The sequence below is a fragment of the Furipterus horrens genome, unplaced genomic scaffold (assembly GCF_987537825.1).
Source record: "Furipterus horrens unplaced genomic scaffold, mFurHor1.1.pri manual_scaffold_2, whole genome shotgun sequence".
Lineage (NCBI taxonomy): Eukaryota > Metazoa > Chordata > Mammalia > Chiroptera > Furipteridae > Furipterus > Furipterus horrens.
In genome coordinates this window covers 65214409-65236130 of record NW_028327172.1, presented here as the reverse complement: position 1 = coordinate 65236130, position 21722 = coordinate 65214409, and the positions used below count along the sequence as shown (strand labels likewise).

At 36.9% G+C, this 21722-nt stretch overlaps 1 protein-coding gene across 2 annotated transcripts in view; it reads right to left on the bottom strand.

Annotated features, from left to right (window-relative positions):
* Nucleotides 1-21722, bottom strand: part of PGR (progesterone receptor) — a 106858-nt gene that overhangs the window by 24815 nt on the left and 60321 nt on the right. The window contains exon 4 of one of the 2 annotated variants that reach the window (XM_090267832.1): nucleotides 14044-14349. The exons of the other annotated variant lie outside the window; for it this stretch is intronic. Within the exon in view, the coding sequence (XP_090123958.1) occupies nucleotides 14044-14349 (306 nt within the window). The remainder of the gene's footprint in view (nucleotides 1-14043; nucleotides 14350-21722) is intronic. 2 annotated transcript variants of the gene reach the window in all.

Here is a 21722-nt window from a genome sequence, read left to right as displayed (position 1 = left end):
AAGCACTGGCATTAAATAGCCAAAGTCATGAATGGGAGAAACCTATAACCAAGAATACTCTATGCACCAAAGTAATTATTTAGGCTTTAAGGAGTGATAAGAGTTTCACAAACAAGCAAAAGGTGAAGAAGTACATCACAAGAGACTAGCAATTCAAGAAATGTTAAAAGGATTTTAAGTATAAAAAGCAGAAGGGCAAAACTAAAAATAAAGAAAGCAGAAAAGAAAAAAATTCACTGAAAAAGGCAAACACTTAGTGAAAGTAGTGGATCAACCAGTTATAAAGTAAATGGGAAGGTTAGCAGATAAAGATAGTAAGGTCATGTATAAATATAATAATAAATGAAGGGATACACACAAACACAAAAGACGTATAAAATGATGACAAAAATCATACTTGTGTGGGGCAAGTAAAAAAAATGTAGTGATTTTAGAATGCATTCATACTTAAACTATCATCAACTTAAAATAGACTGCTAAAAACATAGGTTGGTATACAGGATGCACATGATAACCATAAACCAAAAACTTATGATAGATATACAAAAAGTAAAGAGAAAGAAATTGAAACATAAACTACAGAAAGTCATCATAGTTCAAGAGAGCAAGAAAAGAAGAAAGGAACTGAGAATAGTCACACACACATACACACACACACAAAAACCAAGAAAACAATAAAATGGAAATAACTACATATCTGTACTATTATTAACAATTAGTATAAATGTAAATGAATTAAATTATCCAAATAAAAGATATAGGATGGCTTACTGTATTAAAGAAGAGCACCCATATGCTGCCTAAAAGAGTCACAAAGATTGAAAGTAAAGGGAGAAAAAAAGATATTTCATGCAAATAGAAATGAAAAAGAAGCTGCAGTAGCAATATTTATATCAGACAAAATAGACTTTAAAACAAAGTCCATAACAAGAGACAAAAAGGGCATTACATAATGATAAATGGAGCAATCCAACCAAGAAGGTAACTCCTATAAATATCTATGCATCCAACATAACACCACCTAAATACACAAGGAAAATATTAACAGACATAAAGAGATTGAAAATATGTAAAGAACTTATATGACTCAACACCAAGAAGAGAGACAATCCAATCAAAACATGGGCAGAGGATCTGAACAAACATTTCTCCAAGGAGGATATACAGAGGGTCCACAGGCATATGAAAGAATGCTCAACATCACTAGCAATCAGAGAGATGCAAATAAAAACCACAATGAGAAAATGCCTCACACCAGTCAGAATGGCCATCATCAACAAATCAACAAACAACAAGTGCTGGCAAGAATGCAGAGAAAAGGGAACCCTACTGCACTGTTGGTGGGAATGCAGACTGGTGCAGCCACTATGGAAAACAGTATGGAATTTCCTCCAAAACTAAAAATGAAACTGCCTTTTGATTCAGCAATTCCACTGCTAGGATTATACCCGAAGATTCCTGAAACACCAATTCAAAAGAACCCATGCACCCCTGTGTTCATAGCAGCACTATTTACAATAGCCACGTGCTGGAAACAACCCAAGTGCCCATCTGTAGATGAGTGGATCAAAAAAATGTGGTACATTTACACAATGGAATACTATGCAGCAGAAAGAAGGAACTCCTACCATTTGTGACAACATGGATGGAGCTAGAGAGAATTATGCTAGTGAAGTAAGCCAGGCAATGAAAGACAAATGCCATATGATATCACCTAATACAGGACAGTAATGAACAACACAAACAAACAAGAAAAATTGAATCAGAGGCATGTAAACAAGGAACAGACTAACAGTGACAAGTGGGGAGGGGGAGGAGGAAAAAGGGAGTAAGAAAGGGAAAAGTCTAGTCAAGGAACTAGTATAAATGACCCATGGACATGGACAATGGAGTGAGCACTGACTATGGAAGAAGGAGTGGGTAGGGTGGAGGGAAGCAATAAGGGAAAAAGTTGGACAACTGTAATAGAAAAGCAATAAATAAATAAAAAAGAGATTGGCATTAATACAACTATACCAGAGGACTTTAGTACCACACTTAGATCCATAAATAGAGCATTCAGTAGAAAAGTCAATAGAGAGTGTATCCTTGAAAGATATGTTAGATCAGATGAGCTTAATGGATACACACAGAACATTCTACAACAAAATAGCAGAACGTACATTCTTTTCAAGTGTACATGGAACATTTTCCAGGATAGACAAGACAGACCACAAAACAAGTCTCAATAAATTTAAAAAGACTGGACTTCTAATCAAGTTGGAGGCACAGGTAAACATACCTTGCCTCTTTGCACAACCATAGAAAAGCTACAGCAAACTACAGAACAAATATCACTCAGAACCATCAGAAAGTCAAGCTGTATTGAAATCTGATAACTAAGGAATTAAACAAACCACATTCATCCAGAAGGGTGGGAGGGATGGAGGGGCAGAGACAGGGAGATTCAGATACAGAGTGGACTGGTCCCACAACCATGTGTGATGGATATGAAATAGGTTATCTCAGGAGTGAGGGATCCCAGCCGCACACCAGATCACCCAGCCCAGGGTTCCAGTGCCATAAAGATAGGTCCCCAAAACGTCTGAATATAAAAACCAGTGGGAGTAGGGAAAGTGAAAGAAACTGCAGGATTCTCAGGCCTCTCTTCTTAAAGGGTCACCCACTGTACGTGAACTTACTCAGACTCACTCCCTCTGGGTTCCAATCCTGGGCAGCACCATGAAGGGCACTAGTGGCATACAGGGAGGAACAGAAATGTGTTGCATCAGGGCAAGATCTGGGGGACAGTTTTCTCCCAGAGAGACCTGCAGACAGCAGCCATTGTGCCTTTTCTGAGCACTCCCTAACACAGAGTCACAGTACAGGTGGCACCATATCTGAATCTCTATCAACTTGGTTCACAGAGTAAGCCCCGCCCTGATGATTAACTAGGGGTCAGCACCATTTAACTTTCAGGCCTACTCAAGCAGGTAACAGTGGATTTCCATACGAAAGTCTGGTTTAGGCACAGGCTTCAGACTTCCCTAATTATACTTAAGAAACAGCTGATCCCAGTCTCAGTACCTCTTGCTGAGTGGCCCCAGGCCTGGCACTAGCAGCAGCCATCTGCAGACTGCTTTATAGCTTATGCCAATTGGTCCCAGAAAGAACACAGGTGGAGGCTGATCTTGGCCTACACCACCCAGGAAATGTCAGACCCTGTGCACCCAGTCTACAGTTATAGACCGTGTCAATGCACCACTCAACTATCTCCATAAGCCATGGAGAAAGGTGGTGGCTGGCCATGGGTCACAGCCAGTCCTACCAGCTATCTGAACTGGGTAAATCCTTCCCATTGAGCTGCTGACAGCAATCAAGAGGACAGCGCACCTTGAGTAACCAGCTTGGGATATAGGGGAGGCTGTGCCACTGGACTATACAGGGTACTTACTATATTGGGCCACGCTACCAAGACAAGGAGTCAAAGCAGCTCTATCTAATACAGGGACACAAACACAGGGATGCCACCAAAATGAGGAGATAAAGAAATATGGCCCAAATGAAAGAACACAACAAAGCTCCAGAAGAAGAACTAAACAAAATGGAGATAAGCAATCTGTCAGATACAGAGTTCAAAACACTGATTATAAGGATGCTCAAGAAACTCAGTGGGTACTTCAACAGAATAAAGATGATCCAATCAGAAATGAAGGAGACATTATCTGAAATAAAGAACAATTTACAGGCAACCAACAACAGAGTAAATGAAGCTGAGAATTAAATCTATGATTTAGAACATAAGGAAGAAAAAGACATCCAATCAGAAAAAGAAGAAAAAATATCAAGGATAGTATAAACAGCCTCTGAGACAACTTCAAGCATTCCCACATTATCATCATAGGGGTTGCCAGAAGGAGAAGAGAAAGAGGAAGAAATTGGAAAACTACCCTAATTTGGTGAAGGAAATAGCATACAAGTCCAGGGAGTGCAGATAGTCCTAAACAAGTTGGACCCAAAGAAGACCACACCAAGACATGTCATAATTAAAATGCCAAATGTTAAAGATAAAAATAGAATCTTAAGAAGAGTAAGAGAAAAGCAGTTAGTTACCTACAGAGGAGTTTCCATAAGCCTGTCAGCTGATTTCTCAAAATAAACTTTGCAGGCTAGAAGGGATTGGCAAGAAGTATTCAATGTAATGAAAAGCAAGGCTCTACCATCAGGGTTGCTCTACTCAGCAAAGCTATCATTTAGAATTGAAGAGCAGATAAAGTGCTCCCAGATTGAGTAAGCTAAAGGAGTTCATCATCACCAAACCATTATTATATGAAATGTTAAAGGGAATTATTTAAGAAAAAGAAGATAACTATGAACAATAAAATGGCAATAAATACATAACTATCAAAACAACCAGAGCAGAAACAGAATTAAAGATATGGAGAATACTGAGATGGCAGCTAGTGGGGAGGGGCGTCTGGGAGAATGGGGAAACAGGTAAAAGATTAAGAGTACAAATTGGTAGTTACAGAATAGGCAGGGGGATGTTACGAGCAAGTATAGGAAACGGAGTTGCCAAATAACTTATATGCATGACCCATGGACATGAACAAAGGAGGGGGGATGGTCAGAGGGAATAGGGGTTGCTGTATTGAAGGATGCAAAGGAGGAAAAGTTGGGACAACTGTAATAGTATAATCAAGATAAATAAATAAATAAATAAAACTTTAAAAGACAAATCATATCAAGCATCTCTTCTAATCACAATGGTATAAACTAGATATCAATTATAAAAAGAAAACTGGAAAAAACACAAAAACATGAAGGCTAACCAACATATTCCTAAACAATGAATGAGTTAATAAACAGATGAAGGAGAATTTTAAAAGATATCTTGAGGGAAATAAAAATGAAAACAATAACAAAATCAATAGGAAACAACAAAAACAATCTAAGGTGTAAATTCATAGCTATTGAGACCTACGTCAAGAAGCAAGAAAAATTAAATGATCTAACCTTACCCCTAAAGGAATTAGAAAAAGAACAATAAACAAATCCCAAACTGAGTAGGGGGAAGGAAATAATAAAGGTTTGAGCAGAAATAAATAAATGGAGGCTAAAAACAGTAGAAAAGATCAATTTAACTAAAAGATTGTTTATTGAAAAACAAACATAATTGATAAACCTCTAGTCAGATTCATAAAATAAATAGAACCCAATATATATAAAATGAGAGATGAAATAGGAAAAGTGAAACAACAAAGAAATAGAATGTATATAAGAAAATACTACAAAAAACTATATGTCAACAAATTGGACAACCTGGAAAGAAAGGATAAGTTCCTGGAAAGATAGAATCTTTCTGACTGAATCAGGAAGAAACAGAAAATTAGTAGCAATGAAATAGAATCAATAATAAAAAAATCTCCCAACAAACAAAAATCTTGGATCAGGTGGCTTCACAGCTGAATTCTACTGAAGATTCAAAAAAAGAATTAGTACCTACCTTCTTGAACTACTCCAAAAAACTGAAGAGAAGGGAAGGCTCTCACACTCATTCTACAAGTCCAGCATTACCCTGATACCAAACCAGATAAAGACATTACAAAAAGAATAATAATAACAGGCCAATATCCCTGATTAACATAGATGCAAAATTTCTCAACAAAATATTAGCAAAGCAAATTCTGCAATAAATTAAAAAGATCATACACCAAGATCAAGTGGGATATATGTGGGTTCAATATTCACAAATCAGTTAATGTAATACACCACACAAACATAATATTAAAATCACACAGACATATCAATAAATGCAGAAAAAGCATTGGAGAAAATACAACTCTATTTTTTATTAAAAAACACTTATCAAAGTGGAGATAAAGGAAATATATCTCAACATAATAAAGTCTATGTATGACAAAACCACAGCTAACATGATCAACAGTGAAAACCTAAATGCTTTTTCTTTAAGATTAGAAACTAGAAAAGTGTGCCCATTCTCACTATTTTTAATCAACAAAATATCAGTATTCTAGTCATAGTAACAGAAGGAAAACAAATAAAAGGTATCATGTTGAAAAGGAATAGGTAAAACTGTCACTATTTGCAGGTAACAGGATATTACATAAAGAAAACCCTAAAGATTTCAAAAAAATTATTACAACTAATAAATTAATTCAGTAGAATGCAAAATACAAAATTAATATTCAGAAATTGGTTTCATCTTTACACAGTAAAAATGAAATGAGAAATAACTTAAGAAAATCCTATTTACAATTGCATCATAATGGATAAAATACATAGGAACAAATTTAATAAATAGAGTTACCATGTGACCCAGCAATTCTAATTCTGGATATTTATCAAAAATATTGAAAGCACTAATTCAAAAAGATATAGGTGAAAAAAGGGCATATAACTTCTGGTCAAGATGGAGGCATATTTAAACATGGCTCACCTCCTCACACAACTGCATCAAAATTACAACCAAAGTATAGAACAACCATTACTCAGAACCATCGGAAATCAAGTTCAATGGAAGTCTGACAACTACAGAATTAAATAAACCACATCCAGCCAGATTGGTAGGAGGGATGGAAGTGTGGAATGGACTGGTCCCACATTCATATGTGGTGGATAAAAATTTGGGAGGCAAATCTTGGGAGTGAAGAGTCCCAGCCACACATCAGGATTGCCAGCCTAAGATTCCAGTGCCAGGAAGATAAGTCCCCATAACTTCTGGCTGCAAAAAACAGCAGGGATTGAGACAGTAGAAGAAACTGCTAATGTCCCAAGCAATTCCTCCTAAAGAACCCCCACACAGCTTAATCAGACTCATTCCTTCTGGTGTAGCAGCTTGAAAGGTACCAGAAGTATACAAGGAGAAACTGATTTTTCCAGCATCAAGGCAAGAGCTAGGGGACAGCTTTCTCCTATAGAAAGAGGGGCAGAGGCCACTGTTCCTTTTCTGAACCCTTCCCTGCAGAGCCACAGAACCAGCAGGTGGGTGCCATATCTGAGACTGCATTAATGTGGCTAAAACTGTTTTCCCTGTCCTGGAGATACCCTGAGTTTCTGTCCCACCAAACTTATGGATCCATACAGGTGGTTAACAGTGACTTTTACATATGAATGGCTGGTCTTACCTCATGCTTCATAACTTCCTAAATCCTTTCAAACAAGCAATAGCCAGCCTCAGCAAGCCCCCAGGTCCATACCTCTTGTTAAGTGGCCCCAGGCCCAGCACTAGCATCAGCCAGCCTAGGTTCACAGTCTGGCATCACCTGGAAACCTCTAAGCCCAGCACAAGTAACAGACATCTGTCAATTGCTTTATAACTCAAGCAGGGTTGTGGTAGGCATGTTTTGGCCAGCACCACCCTGGATATCCCAGGGAAAATGAACCCAGTGAATAGCTACAGACCATGTTGGAGCATCACAATCCTGCCCATGCATAGCTGATCCTCCATGGAAGGTAGAGGATGGTGGTAAGTGGTCCCAGTCAATTTCTGCAACCCGACTGGCCTAGGTAAATTCCTCCTATTAATCTTTCCGAAGCAATCAAAACTCAACTACAAGAAGAGGGTTTACTCTGCCCACATGAAGGGTGTACCTTGAGTACCCAGCTTGGATGATATGGGAGGTTGTGCCACTGGACTCTGCAGGACACTTACTATATTAGGCCATGCTACCAAGACAGGGAGTCAAAGAAGCTCTACCTAATACATAGATACTAACTCAGGGAGACTACCAAAATGAGGAGACAAAGAAAACATGCCTCAAATGAAAGAACAGATCAAAGCTCCAGAAAAGAACTAAACGAAATGGAGATAAGCAATCTATCAGATGCAGTGTTCAAAACACTGTTTATAAGGATGCTCATGGAACTTAGTGAGGACCTCAACAGCATTAAAAAATCCAGTCAGAAACAAAGGATACAGTAATTGAAACACAGAGCAATTTACAGGGAAACAACAGTAGAGTGGATGAAGCTGAGAATCATATCAATGATTTGGAACTTAAGGAAGCAAAAAGCAACCATTCAGAGCAACCAGAAGAAAAAAGAATTCAATAAAACAAGGATAGTGTAAGGAGCCTCCGGGACAACTTTCAAGTGTCCCAACATTTGCATCATACGGGTCTCTGAAGAAGAGAAAGAGCAAAACATTGGAAAACTATTTGAAAAATAATAAAAGGAAACTTTCCTAATTTGGTGAGGAAAACAGCATACAAGTCCAGGAAGCACAGAGAGTCCCAAACAAGACAGATGCCAAGATATATTATAATTAAAATGCCAAAGGTCATAGATAAAGAGAGAGTCTTACAAGCAGCAGGAGAAAAGCAGATAGTTACCTACAAGGGAGTTCCCATAAGACTGTCAGCTGATTTCTCAAAAGAAACTGCAGGCTAGAAGGGATTGGCAAGAAGTATTCAAAGTCATGAAAAGCAGATACCTACATCCAAAATTGGTCTACCCAACAAAGCTATCATTTAGAATCAAAGGGCAGATAAAGAGCTTCCCAGACAAGAATCATGGATACTGAGAGTGTTTTGATGGTTGCCTGATGGGAGAGGAGTTTGGCAGAGTGGGGCAAGAGGTGAGGGGATTAAGAAGTACAAGTTAGTAGTTACAGAATAGCCATGGGATGTAAAGTACAGTATAGGAAAGAGAGTAGTCAAAGAACTTATATGCATGAACAATGGCATGAACAAGTGTGTGGATTGCCTGAGAGAGTGGGGGGTGTTAGTTGGGGAGGGGCAAAGAGGAAAAATTGGGACAACTATAATAGCATAATTAATAAAATAAAATTAAAACAAACAAAAGTTTATATGCACTCCTGTGTTCAGTGCTGTATTATTTGCAATAGCCAAAATATGGAAGCAACTTAGGTGTCCATTGATATATTAATGGATAAGGAAAATATGGAACATTATGGCTGGAATATTACCCAGCCATAAAAAGAAATAAAACATTGCCATTTGTGGTAATATGGATAGATAGACTGAGAGTGTATTAAGTTAAATGAAATAAGTCAGACAGAAAATGACAAATACCATATAATTTTACTTACATGTGTAATCTAAAAAATAAAATAAATGAACAAACAAAGCAAAACAAAAATAAACTCATAGATACTGAGAACAGGCAGATGGGAGGGTATGGGGGAATGCTGAAAATTTGAAAGAGATTTAGATGTACAAACTGCCAGTTATAAAAATTGTCACAGGATGTAAAGTACAGCATAGGGAATACAGTCAATAATATTTTAATAACTATGTATGGTAACAGATGGGTACTAGACAGATAGTGATCAGTTCATAAAGTATATTAATGTCTAATCACTATGTTGTACACCTGAACTAATATAATATTGTATGTCAACTACCATTAAAAATAATAGAAAAAAACATGTCAGTGACTGGATGAAAGTGTTTCTGTTATGTGCAAAATTGATGACCAGATGCTGGGATGTGCTCTATTAAAATGCATTCACACCATGAGCACAGGCTTCTGGCTTCTCTTTCTGACACTGATGCTTACTTGTGAGGTCTTGCACGGAGAAGTTATGCAATAGGCATTTATGGAGTGAACTTAGGTGAATAAAACCTGTATTCCGGTTTTAAGTCAACTGAAAGGTTTCGAGTAGCTAATGATACCATATTACTTTACATACATATGTCCATCAAAGTCCTTCCACTCTGGTTCATTAACTGTTTTCATCTTTCATTCATTTAGTTACTCCCAGAGTGCAGGTTATGAAAATAGTTTAAAAAAGTATGTGGCATGCAGTACTTTGATAATCTTAATGCTTTCCCTATTGTACAGTTAAAGGAAACAGTAATGATGATAGGTGATACCATCATTCCTATTTACTTACACATAAATTACATTTTACAACATTAAAGAGTTGCCACCAAGTTCAATGTAAAAATTTTCTCCCACTTTTTTGAGGGTGTGCAGAGGTTAAGAATCTTGACAGATAACAGGTTTTCAACTGAAAAGCTCACTTAGATTTTATCCAAACTGAATAAAAATTATCTTTTAAGTTATAGCTGGTAATTTTCTGACTGTGCTGATAGCAGAATCTGGACTGTAAACAACCTCAAAATACCAACAAAAGAAATGTGAACTATATTAACAAAAATCAAATAAATTATCTCTTCTAAATAATAGAAAAACTGAGAAAAATTAAATATATATTTAAACATTAATTTTTTAATTCTTGTATTATTTATTAATTATTGTATTATTTTCCTAAACACATTTTTAAAAAGAAAAAATTATATTATATTGTAACATTATTAAATAAAGATCTATTGAATCTGATATGTACTTTGCTATAAGTTTTAAACATCCAGAACTTTGCTAATAGAAAAAATATTATAGCCAAGCCCTTTCAGCAAGATTGATGCTAATAAGTTCCTGCCATTTTGATTTTTCTATAAAATTATTTTATCTCCATTAGAAGAGTAAATTTTATTAATCTTTCTCAACATGTATTATCTAAATGATATTCAACAACCAGACACATGTTTTTCTTTATGTTTCATGTAACTTTGGATTTTCAGTAATAATTCATTTTTGTATTTCAATAATAAGAGAAACATATTAAGGCAAATTGGGAAGATCCGGTCAAGATGGCAGCATAGGAGTACATGGCTTGCCTCTTTGCACAACCACGTCAAAATTACAGCTAAAATATAAAACAACCATCAGCAAAAACTGTCAGAAATTGAGTTGAATGGAAGTCTGACAACTACAGAATTTTTTAAAAAACACATCCATTGAGACAGGTATGAGGAGCACAGACGCAGAATGGGCTGGTCTCACACCCACATGTGGTGGATAAAAATTTGGGAGGGATATTTTGGGATTCAGGAGTCCCAAGCCCACACCAGGCCCAGACCAGGTCTCTGAGCCGAGGGTTCCAGTGCCAGAAAGATAACTCCTCACAACTTCTGGCTGCAAAAAATCAGTGGGCATTGAGTCAATGGAAAAAATTTCTGGAGCCCCAAGCAGTTCCTCTTAAAAACCTACAAATGGACTCACCTATTCAGATTCACTCCCTCTGAGCTCTAGCACTGGGGTAGCAGCTTGAAAGGCACCAGTGGCATATGGGGAGAACTGAAATGTCTGGCATCAAGGTGAGCAGAGGCCATTGTTTCTTCTCTAAACTTTCTGCCCACAGAGCTGGCAAGCTGGTGCCATATCTGACTCCATCAACCTGGCTAACACTATTTGACTGGGGCCTTGGAGATTTATAGAGACTCCACCCCACCCAATTTACCAGCTCACCCAAGATGGCTGGTCTTGTCTCATGCTTCACAACTTCCTAAATCCTATTGAACAAGCAACAGCTGGCCTCAGTGAGCTCTAGGCCCTGCACTACCAGCAGCCAGCTTAGAGTCTAGATTCACAGTTTGGCTTCGCCTGGGAATCTCCAAGCCCAGCACAAGTAGCAGCCATCTCAGATTGCTTTATAACTCAGGCAGGGTGGCCCTGGGCAAAGCACAGGTGGGGGCTGACTTTGGCCTGTACCACCTGGAGAACCCCAGAGTCTGCACACCCAGTGAAAGCTACAGACCATGTTAGAGGTTCACCACTGTGCCCCTTCATAGCTGATCCTCCACAGAGGACAGAGGTTGATGGTCAGTGGTCACAGCCAGTCCTTGCAGCTGACTGGCCTGGGTAAATACCTCTCATTGACCTGCCAATAGCAACCAAGGCTCAACTACAACAGGAAGGCATACTCAGCCCACACAAAGGGCACACCTCAAGTACCCAGCTTGGGCGATAGGGGAAGCTGAGCCACTGGAACCTGCAGGACACCTACTATATTAGGCCACACCACCAAGATACGGAGTCAAAACAGCTCTACCTTATACACAGAAACAAACACATGGAGGCTGCCAAAATGAAGGGGCAAAGCAATATGGCCCAGATTAAAGAACAGAACAAAACCCCAGAAAAAGAACTAAATGAAATGCAGATAGCCAACCTATCAGATTCAGAGTTCAAAACACTGGTGATGAGGATGCTCGAAGAAATGATTGAATACAGCCACAAAAATAAAGAAAGAAGTGAAGATTATACAAAGTGAAATAAATAAAAATATACAGGGTACAAACAGTGATAGGAAGGAAGCTGGGATTCAAATCAACAATTTGGAACAAAAGAAACAAAAAATCATTCACCCAGAACAGAAAGAAGAAACAAGAATTTTTAAAATTGAGAAGAGGATTAGGAACCTCTGGGCAACTTTAAATGTACCAACATCCAAATCATAGAGGTGCTAGAGGAGAAGAGGAAGAGCAAAAATTAAAAACATTTCAAAATTAATGTAAGAAAACTTCCTTAATTTGGTGAAGGAAAGAACATACAAGTCCAGGTAGCACAGAGAGTCTCAAACAAGTTGGACCCAGAGAGGACCCCACCAAGACACATCATAATTAAAATGCCAAAGGTTAAAGAAAAAAAGAATCTTAAAGCCAGGAAGAAAAAAGAAGCTACCTTCAAAAGAGTTCCCATAAGACTATCAGCTGATTTCTCAAAGGAAACTTTGCAAACAAGAAGGGGCTGGCAAGAACTATTCAAAGTTATGAAAAACAAGGACCTACAACCAAGATTACGCTATCCTGCAAAGCTATCATTTAGAACGAAGGACAGATAAAGTGCTTCCCAAACAAGGTAAAGTTAAAGGAGTTCATCATCACCAAGCCATTATTATATAAAATGTTAAAGGGACTTAACAAAGAAAAAGAAGGTCAAAATTATAAACAATAAAATGACAGCAAACTCACAACTATCAACAAGTGAATCTAAAAAAAAAAAAAACAAACTAAGCAAACAATTAGAACAGGAACAGAATCATAGGTATGGGGATCATTTGGAGGGTTACCATCTGGGAGGAAGAAAGGGGAGAAAGGGGGAAATGGTCCAGGGATCAAGAAGTATAATTGGTAAGAACAAATAGACAAAGAGATGTTAAGAACAGTATAAGAAAGGGTGAAGCCAAAGAACTTACATGCATGATCCATGGACATGAACTAAGGGGGGGTGTTGCTGGGTGGAGGGGAACCAAAAAAAATATTGTGACAACTGTAACAGCATAATTAATAAAATATACTTTAAAAAAGAAATTAAGTTTTAAAAGGCTATTGAATTTACTTGGACGCTAAAATAACATAGTATGTTTAATTCTTGATCAAATATTAGAAAAAAATTGTCCTAAAGGAGTATAAAAATATTATTGGTGTAAAGAGAATGTAATTTTAAAAAGTTCTATTTTTAATTACAAGATTGACACCTCCAGAAGCAATTACTACTCACATATTCTCCTGGCTCTACAGCCTAAGATTTAGCCAAGTGACAACTGTATCCTTGTAGTATTTTCGACCTCTTACCTCCTGTAAAGTGGTGCTCAGGGAGCAAAATTAGTTTATGTGACTGAAATCCTTCCATGATGATATGATTTAAATTCTAATTGCCACCCCCTTTGCTTGGGTATAAATTAGGGAAAATAATTACTGAAGGTTCATTTCTCTGTCAAAATTATTTATTTATGTTGAGGAATTTTGTTTCTCAGTTACCTGTAGATATGCTGCTATACTCTGAATACTATTTTTATTTGTTGTGTAATAGATTCATTCAGTTTTATTTTCACCCCATTTAGCTTGTTCAAATTAGGGTTTAGAATGAACTGGACATTTTTTAAGTAGATGATCAATTTGTCTTTCTCTGAACTACTATAATGTCTGTTGTTGAACATATAAACTTGTGCTGTTTTTTAACTGTTTAATGTACATAATTATTGACTCATTAATAAGACTCAGTGTTATCTATATCTGTTGTATCTCCACAGCACGCAGTAGGATCCTAGATAAACAGCAGATTGATCTAGAATCCTAGATAAATATTTTGAAATGCTGAAACACATACTATAACTGCTGTTCACATTATAGTTAATTTACTGCACAGACTTTTATTTTATTTAACAATCGACTAGTAAACAAACCTTAGTAAAAGTTTTATCACATGCTATGATTTACAAATGATTCTTACCTGGAAGTGCTTTGGACCACTTGACTACTGAAAGAAGTTGTCTCTCGCCTAGTTGATTAAGACTAGTCAGCAAAGAACTGGAGGTATCAGGTTTGCTGTTGTCATGTCCTGCATAGATCACATCTGGTTCAATGTTCATTAGCAGGTTGATCAGCGAGGACATCAAATGTAAATCTTGAGCTGGTGAAAAAGTAATTCTCTGGCTTAGGGCTTGGTTTTCATTTGGAATGCCCACCTGCTGAGGGAGAGCGACAGCATCTAGAGCTCTCATAACTCTGACTTTATTGAACTTTTTAAACTTTCGACCTACAGAGAAGAAAAAAGTTCATGTAAATACACATCAACGGAATCTTTCAGCAATTATTTTTTTAAAGTCTTAGAATCATAACATTATAGATTTTAGAATTATCTAATAAAATAACTTTGAATAAGTAAAAATTCTAGGTCTTAGACTGAGATTAAAGAATTAATTACACCAGCATGAATTGGGTTAATGCGGTGTAGGTGATTAAAACAATATCTAATGGAGGTTATGGGTTTGCAGCAACATGTATGAAAAGACAAATGGCTTTCAGCAGAGACTAAGCTCAACGTTGGTTAATATTCTGATAGGGCTGCTTCCCAAAACCTAATATTACAGACTACATTAATTGAAACGATCTTTAGTAGATGTTGAATCTTCTTTTGGGTTTTATTCCTTTAAGAATTTGTTAAAAGATATGCATGTACATATGCAAACCTCACAAAATCTTGAACACAATCTTAAGTGTGTTTGTAGATTCCTTGAAATGTCGTGAAATCAATGTATGGACTGTTATGCAGTCTAAGAACCCAAAATTAAGAATCTCTTTTCTAAATTAAAGAAAGAGATAGTTGGCACCTTGTGCTGATCAGACCACATTTGTATTTCTAGACAGTTTGTAGAATTTCTACTTTAATGGATTGTGATGTGTTATAAAGATAAAAAGTCTGGTGGTGAGATAAGTAGAAAATCTGTTTCATGACGAGTGGTTGAAGGAGACCAGGATGTTCAGCTGGGCTGATGCAAGTTCACCAGTGCCTTGGGTGAATTAGAAAAAATCCTGGTGATCAGAGGACAGGGTGGATTTCAGCTCCCACCGACTCTATGCCGGGCATAGCCTGCTTAACAGTATAAAGCAGCTGCATTCGGTCTTCAAGAAAAGAAAAGGGTAAGGGAGGCATGATGACTGTTTGCAATGATCTAAGCAGAGGTTGCATTCTGATGGCTCTCATGCTTGATCTGACTCATAGACTTATTTTGTTTGGCTCATTCAAAGCTTTCCAAAGTTATGAAAGCATCTCTGAATTAGTTAGATGGCAGTAATCTGTTAGTGCTGAGTTGCAGCTGCTGCTTTTGAAAGGCACACGGGCACTGCAATATGTCCTAGTTCCTACCACAAACCAGTAGTAGTCCACTGGTCAGTTTTCTTCAGTCTTGCAGCTCTACCCACTTGTGTTACCTGTCTAGTCTCCCTAAGTATTTGCATTTGCTCAGGTCTCTCCATAAAGAAAAGGATTACACTTGCCTATCAACTTCCCAAGGACTTGAACTAGAACCTGTAGGTGACAGGGAAACTAATGCCAGGATCCATATACAAAAAAGATTCAGAAGTGTTTACAGAGATCAATTGGACTCCCTGGGGAAGGAATGAATCACTAGAGGGAAGGGAAGTAACATTTGGGGAGTATGGGAAATTTAAAAGAAATAAAGCTGCTAGATCAGGGAAAATAAAAGAGTTTAAATGACTATTTTTACTTTGTTCAGATTCTCTACTATAAAAGATGAATTATGTCTAGACAAAATTGAAAAGTTAAACAAAAAAAGTAACATTTAAAGAGTATCTACTATATGCTGGGAATTTTATATTTCTATCATTTAGCCTCACAATAGTCTTGAAGTGTAGGTATTTATTAACTCTATTTGTAGACGGAGCAAATGAAGACGGGAGAAGATGGCATGTCTAGTGTCACACCATTGTGCTCGGGGGTTCAGGAGTTCAGGAAGGGCCTGCACCTTCATTTGGTGGGATTCTGAAAAGGAGGTATAGGTAAGAGATTGTGAGAAAGAGCACAAAGGTTGAACTAAATGTTTTTTAAGGTTCCTTCCACACTCCTAAAATACTACAGTTAACAAAAAAATACAACTTATACTTATCCCTTCCCTTTCTCTCCAATAATAACTCTGAAAAGGTATTCTTTCCAATTTACTTTAACCTCCTTTCTCCTTTTCATGCCCTTTCATTTCCACTTTTATCAGGATTTGATTACACTATGAAATCCTGGACTCCTTTTGAAAACTAGAGCAAGCGGTTTGTACTTTCATGAGACTTTAGAGAGTCTTTACACGCAAAATAAATTTCAAAACAATTTCTTAACGTGCTGAGTACATAAAGTGCAGCCTGAACTAATATAGCAATTCTTCACATTTCTCCTTGCATCCAGTCTTTTAATGAGTTCCAGTGGAAAAAAAAAGAGATCACATGATAAAAGCAAAGTTGAAAGGTGAATTAATATTGAACCAGGCCATTTATATCCTATCTAATTTAAGTTGCAGCTCAACCCTCTGAAATATATATTACCATTTCCATTTTAAAAATGGGAAATAGGTTTATAGAGGCTAATTGGCCAAGTCTGTAAAGCTAATAAATGCCAGAGGAGAGATGTTAATCAAGGGTAATCTTCCCTTATTTTTTCTTTCACTAACTCATAACACATTTATTTAGTGGTTTTATGTGCCAGGCACAATTTTAGAGTCTGAAACTACAGCAGTGAACAATCAGACAAGGTACTTGCTTTCATGGAGCTTATATTCTAGGAGGAAGATGAAGAGGATCTCTAAAAAATGAAAAGTAAAATAATAACAAACAAGGGTATGTGCTATGAGTAAAATATGTGTAATGTGACAGTGACTTAAGGAAATGGGACAAAATTAAATAGCATAGTCAGGGAAAAATATGGTCTTCCCATTAGACCACACTGCTGTGCCTTCAAATAGCCTTTATTTCTCCAAATCTGCAGGATATTGATTCTCTTGGATCTAATCAAGCAATGTAAGTCAAAGGAAAACTTTGTACACCAGGTGAATTATGTTAAAAATAAAAATAAATGCATTCTTAAGAAATGTTTTCCTAGAGTGCTAAAATCATTACAGTCTTGACACCTCTATACTATACCTTCCCTACAATGAATATCAGTTTGGTCTTCCAAAAATACATCTTAAGAGACGTAATGGCTTTTTGGGTTGGCCATATCTGGGTATGAATCTTGTCATTTAAAAGCTTTAGAGCTGCGATGGATAACTTTACTTGTCCAGGTAACAGTTTACTTAACTTTTAAATAAGGTATTTACTTCTCAATACCACCATCAACTTAGTTAAGGTAATGTGTGAAATACCGGTACAGTGCTTGGCATATAGTAGACATTCACTATGTTGGTTCTTGTTTTTGAAACTTGATTGGAAAGAAGTGAGAGAGAAAGAGAAAATATAACTGTTCAGTGTGGATTTTATGGTATTAACAAGTGCTCCTAATCATGTATTCTTCCCTACCACCAAAACCCAAACAACAAACAACAAAGACTTCTATGGGCATGTATGTTTATGCAACGCTGAATTAGAAAAGTTATAGCAATGTCCTTACCTTACTTAGAATATCACAGAAACTTCAATACATTGTATGCCTTATGAATATCTAATATAATAATATTAATACATAGTATTTCCCAAATATATCTGACCATTTTACTTGATGAAAAAACTATTAATATTTCATGGAATTAACAGTTTAGACAGTACTACTTTAGAATATTTTTGGTGTGCATTTGAGATCAACCCTATGATTTAAACTTCATTAGTTCCATTGACAAGCATCTAGTCACTGTTTTTCTCTTAGCAAGTTCAATAAAAACACCTAGTTATTATTAAAAACACAGTTAGCCTTAACTCCACTTGACATTATATAACATATAAACTGTAAAGACATATGTATGTCTGTGCTCATCTTACTTTTAATTGCCTTTGTTTATCATGCATGATAGTGAAATATAAAAAGGATTGTTTTCCTTTATTTCTGCCACAGCTGAATATTAAGTTAAGGTCTAGAGCCCAAAAGTAGTTGAATTTAAATATATAAATTTTGCAGCCACATACATAGTTGTAGATACAAATCAGATCCCCAAAGGGAGATAATATTAAGAGAATAAAAAAGTTAAAGACGAAGTTTCCCCGTCCTTGACTGTGATCTTCAATAAAGGTAGCACCTCCTTCTCAGCTTTGTATCTTTTCAGTGTCAACAGTGCCTCAATAAGTGTCTGCTGAATGAATGAAAGAACACATTATCATGTCTTGTCAAACCCCAGCCAGAGCAGCTTCTCTGTTATTCTCTACTGCTGTATTTGTTGCCCTCAGAACACACAGCCTCCTCCACTAGGCTAATTGCCCCATGAGGATAGGGACATGTCTGTTTTATTGACCAGTGTAGACCTGTAATGTAGATTGTAAAGCTACCAAGCAGTGGACTTCAAATAAATATTTGCTGAGTTATTAAAAGTTATTGTTTTGACTTAGTATAGAGCTTCAAATAAGAATATCACAATAAAAATATTAAAAAAATAATGTGAAAGGACATATGCCTTATGAAATGGATCTGCTAGAATTTAATAAATATGGGAGGGAACAACCCCCTCCCCTGGAATTTATTTATAAAAAATTGTGTATTTATTCTTATATGATTAAACTTCAGTCACCCTCAAAGTACCCTATTTGATGCAATACATTTATTGAGATTTTTTCCACTGCTCATAACAGTTTTTGAACCAGTTAATTTTCATGCCTTTTAGTGCTTCTGCTGTTTTTTGTTGCACCTCTTCTACATCAGTAAAACATTTCCCTTTGAGGACTTTTTTCATCCAGGGGAACAAAACAAAACAAAACAAAAATGCTTGGAGTAAGGTTGGGTGAATAGGGAGAGTGGGGCATGAAGGTCATGCCATTGTGGGTCAAAAACTGCTGAACACTCAGTGCAGTGTGGGCAGGTGCACTCATAAATCACTCATCATGAAATGAGCAAACACGTTGAAAGAGTCTTCAAAAGGAAAAATTAACTGAAGTTGAATATGGCCTCTCACAACAACACCAGCTGGTACACTGATACAGATGGGTTCCTAGAACACTCATGTAGTGGGGAAAGCCTGTATTACAAGGGGCCTGCTCTCCAGAATATAATTCCAGTTTTTGGGGGGTGTCCTCCTCCTCCATAAAGTACGTATTTTTTCAAAGAAGTGATTCCTAACCTTCATATATAAGAGTCACTATTAAATGATAAGTAAATCTATAGAACTTCATATAATTGTACTTTCAGCATTTGTTGATTGACAGAATAATGGCAAAAAGTACTCAGCATTCACTAACAACTTAGAATTATTTTGGATTAATTACAATATTATTTATGTACTTCTGAAAAATAATAGCACCTGGTGTACTGAGCAGCCAAAGTGGAGACTAGGTGTGTCGGCCTAGTAAGCATCTTTACCTTACGGTTCCCTGCAACCTCTGTACCATATATCTTCAGGACATGATATGCATGGGAGCTATCACTGCTTTGCTGGAAGGAGGTAAGACTTGGGTTCAGATACAAGGGAGTAGACATGGGGGTGTAAGAAAGCACACTGAGAGAATGACTTAATAATTATCTCTCTTTCAACTTGGTGGATGTTATTTTGAGAGATGGAATCAAAAGCAGAGGAATTGGCCTTTTTTTTTTTTTTTGAAGCTTAGTTAAATAGAAGACACATCTGGAGACTTTTTTGTAGTTAATCTATAGTATGGGTACCCCTATACTCTGCCTTTTCTCCTGCTACAATGCACAAAATACCTGTGCTCCTATCATTTCCACATTAGAACTTATTCCTTCTCACCTACTTAAGGACTTTTCTCTAAATTCATCTGTCTTCTTATCTGCATCCTTTAATAGTGCCTCTTATATATAATCCATCCAGTGGAGACACACAACTCTCTCCATCTCCTCTCCTCCCATTCCCCCTTGAACTCACTCCAATCAGGTTTTTCTTCCCCCTACCCCAACAAAATTGTTCTCAGCAAAGTCACCAATGATTTTTACCTGTCAAAAAAACAATGATCAATTCTCAGATCCCACCTTAATCAACCCACCAGGGGTACTTGAAACAGTTGGTTCCTTCTTTCTTCTTTTAACATTCTGCTCACTTGGGTTCCACATCCCTCACTCTTGTGACCACTCTTTCAGTCTCCCTGGCTCGCTCCTTTTCATCTTCTTGATTTCTAAATCTTGGAGAGCCCAGAGCTCAATCATCAGATTCTCTTAGATATCTGCACTCTCTTTCTAGGTGTTTGCCTCTAGCCACATACATTTAATGTGATCTAGGTATGGATACTTAACAAGTTCGTAACTTCTGCCTCAACTTTTTCAGGGAACTTTAGACTAACTATTCAACTGTCTATTCAGTTTCTCCACTTGTATGTCTAATAACCCCTCAAACCTAATATTGTTTAGAGTAGAAATTTAATGCACTGGCCTCAGAACTACAGACTCCTGTTTTACAACTGCATTTATACACATGCTCTGGCCAAAAACTCTAGAGGTATCCTTAATACCTCACTTATTCTCTTACCTCATATCCAATTCATGAGCATATAATGATATATTAAAGGTTAGGTGATTATGAACTCCTTCAGTTTCTTGTCTGGGAATCTCTTTATCTGCCCTTTGATTCTGAATGACAGTTTTGCTGAGTAGAGCAATCTTGGCTTTAGGTCACTGCTTCTTCATGACTTGGGGTACTTCTTGCTAATATCTTCTAGCCTGCAGTTTCTTTTCAGAAATCAGCTGACGGTCTTACGGAACTCCCCTGTAAGTAACTAACTTCTTTTCTTTTGCTGCATTTAAGATTCTCTCTTTATCTTTAACCCTTGGCATTTTAATTATGAGGTGTCTTGGAGTGGGCCTCTTTGCATCCTGGACTTGCACATCTATTTTCTTCACCAAATTAGGGAAGTCTTTTTTCATTATTTTTTTCAAATAGATTTCCAAGTTCTTGTTATTTCTCTTCTTCTTCTGGCACCCTTATGAAGAAAATGTATGACCTCTTGAATTTGTCCCAGAGGATGCTTATACTATCCTTGTTTTTTTTAATTCTTTTTGCTTCTTTTGTTGATTGTTTTTTGCTTCCTTATGTTCCAAATCATTGATTTGATTCTCAGCTTCATCTCCTCTTCTGTTGTGTCCTTGTAAAATTTTTTTTTTAATTTCAATTTGCGTATCCTTTGTTTCTGACTAGATCTTTTTTATTCTGTTGAGGTCCTCGCTAAGTTCCTTGAGCATTCTGATAACTTGTGTTTTTTTTTTTTTTTTTTTAGGTTTTTCAATTACAGTTGTCCCCTTTTCCCCCAATTTCTCTCCCCCACCCTACCCACCCCCTCTCCCGCAATCATATCCCTCCCTGTTGTCTGTATCCATGAGTCATTTATACATGTTCTTTGACTAAACCCTTCCCTTACTTATCCCCCTTCTCTCTCTCCTCTCTCCCCCCTATTGACTGCTATTCTGCTTTTTGTTCTATTTAGTTCGTTTGTTTGTGTTGTTCTTTAGTTTCCTGTATTAGGTGATGTTTTGAACCCTGCATC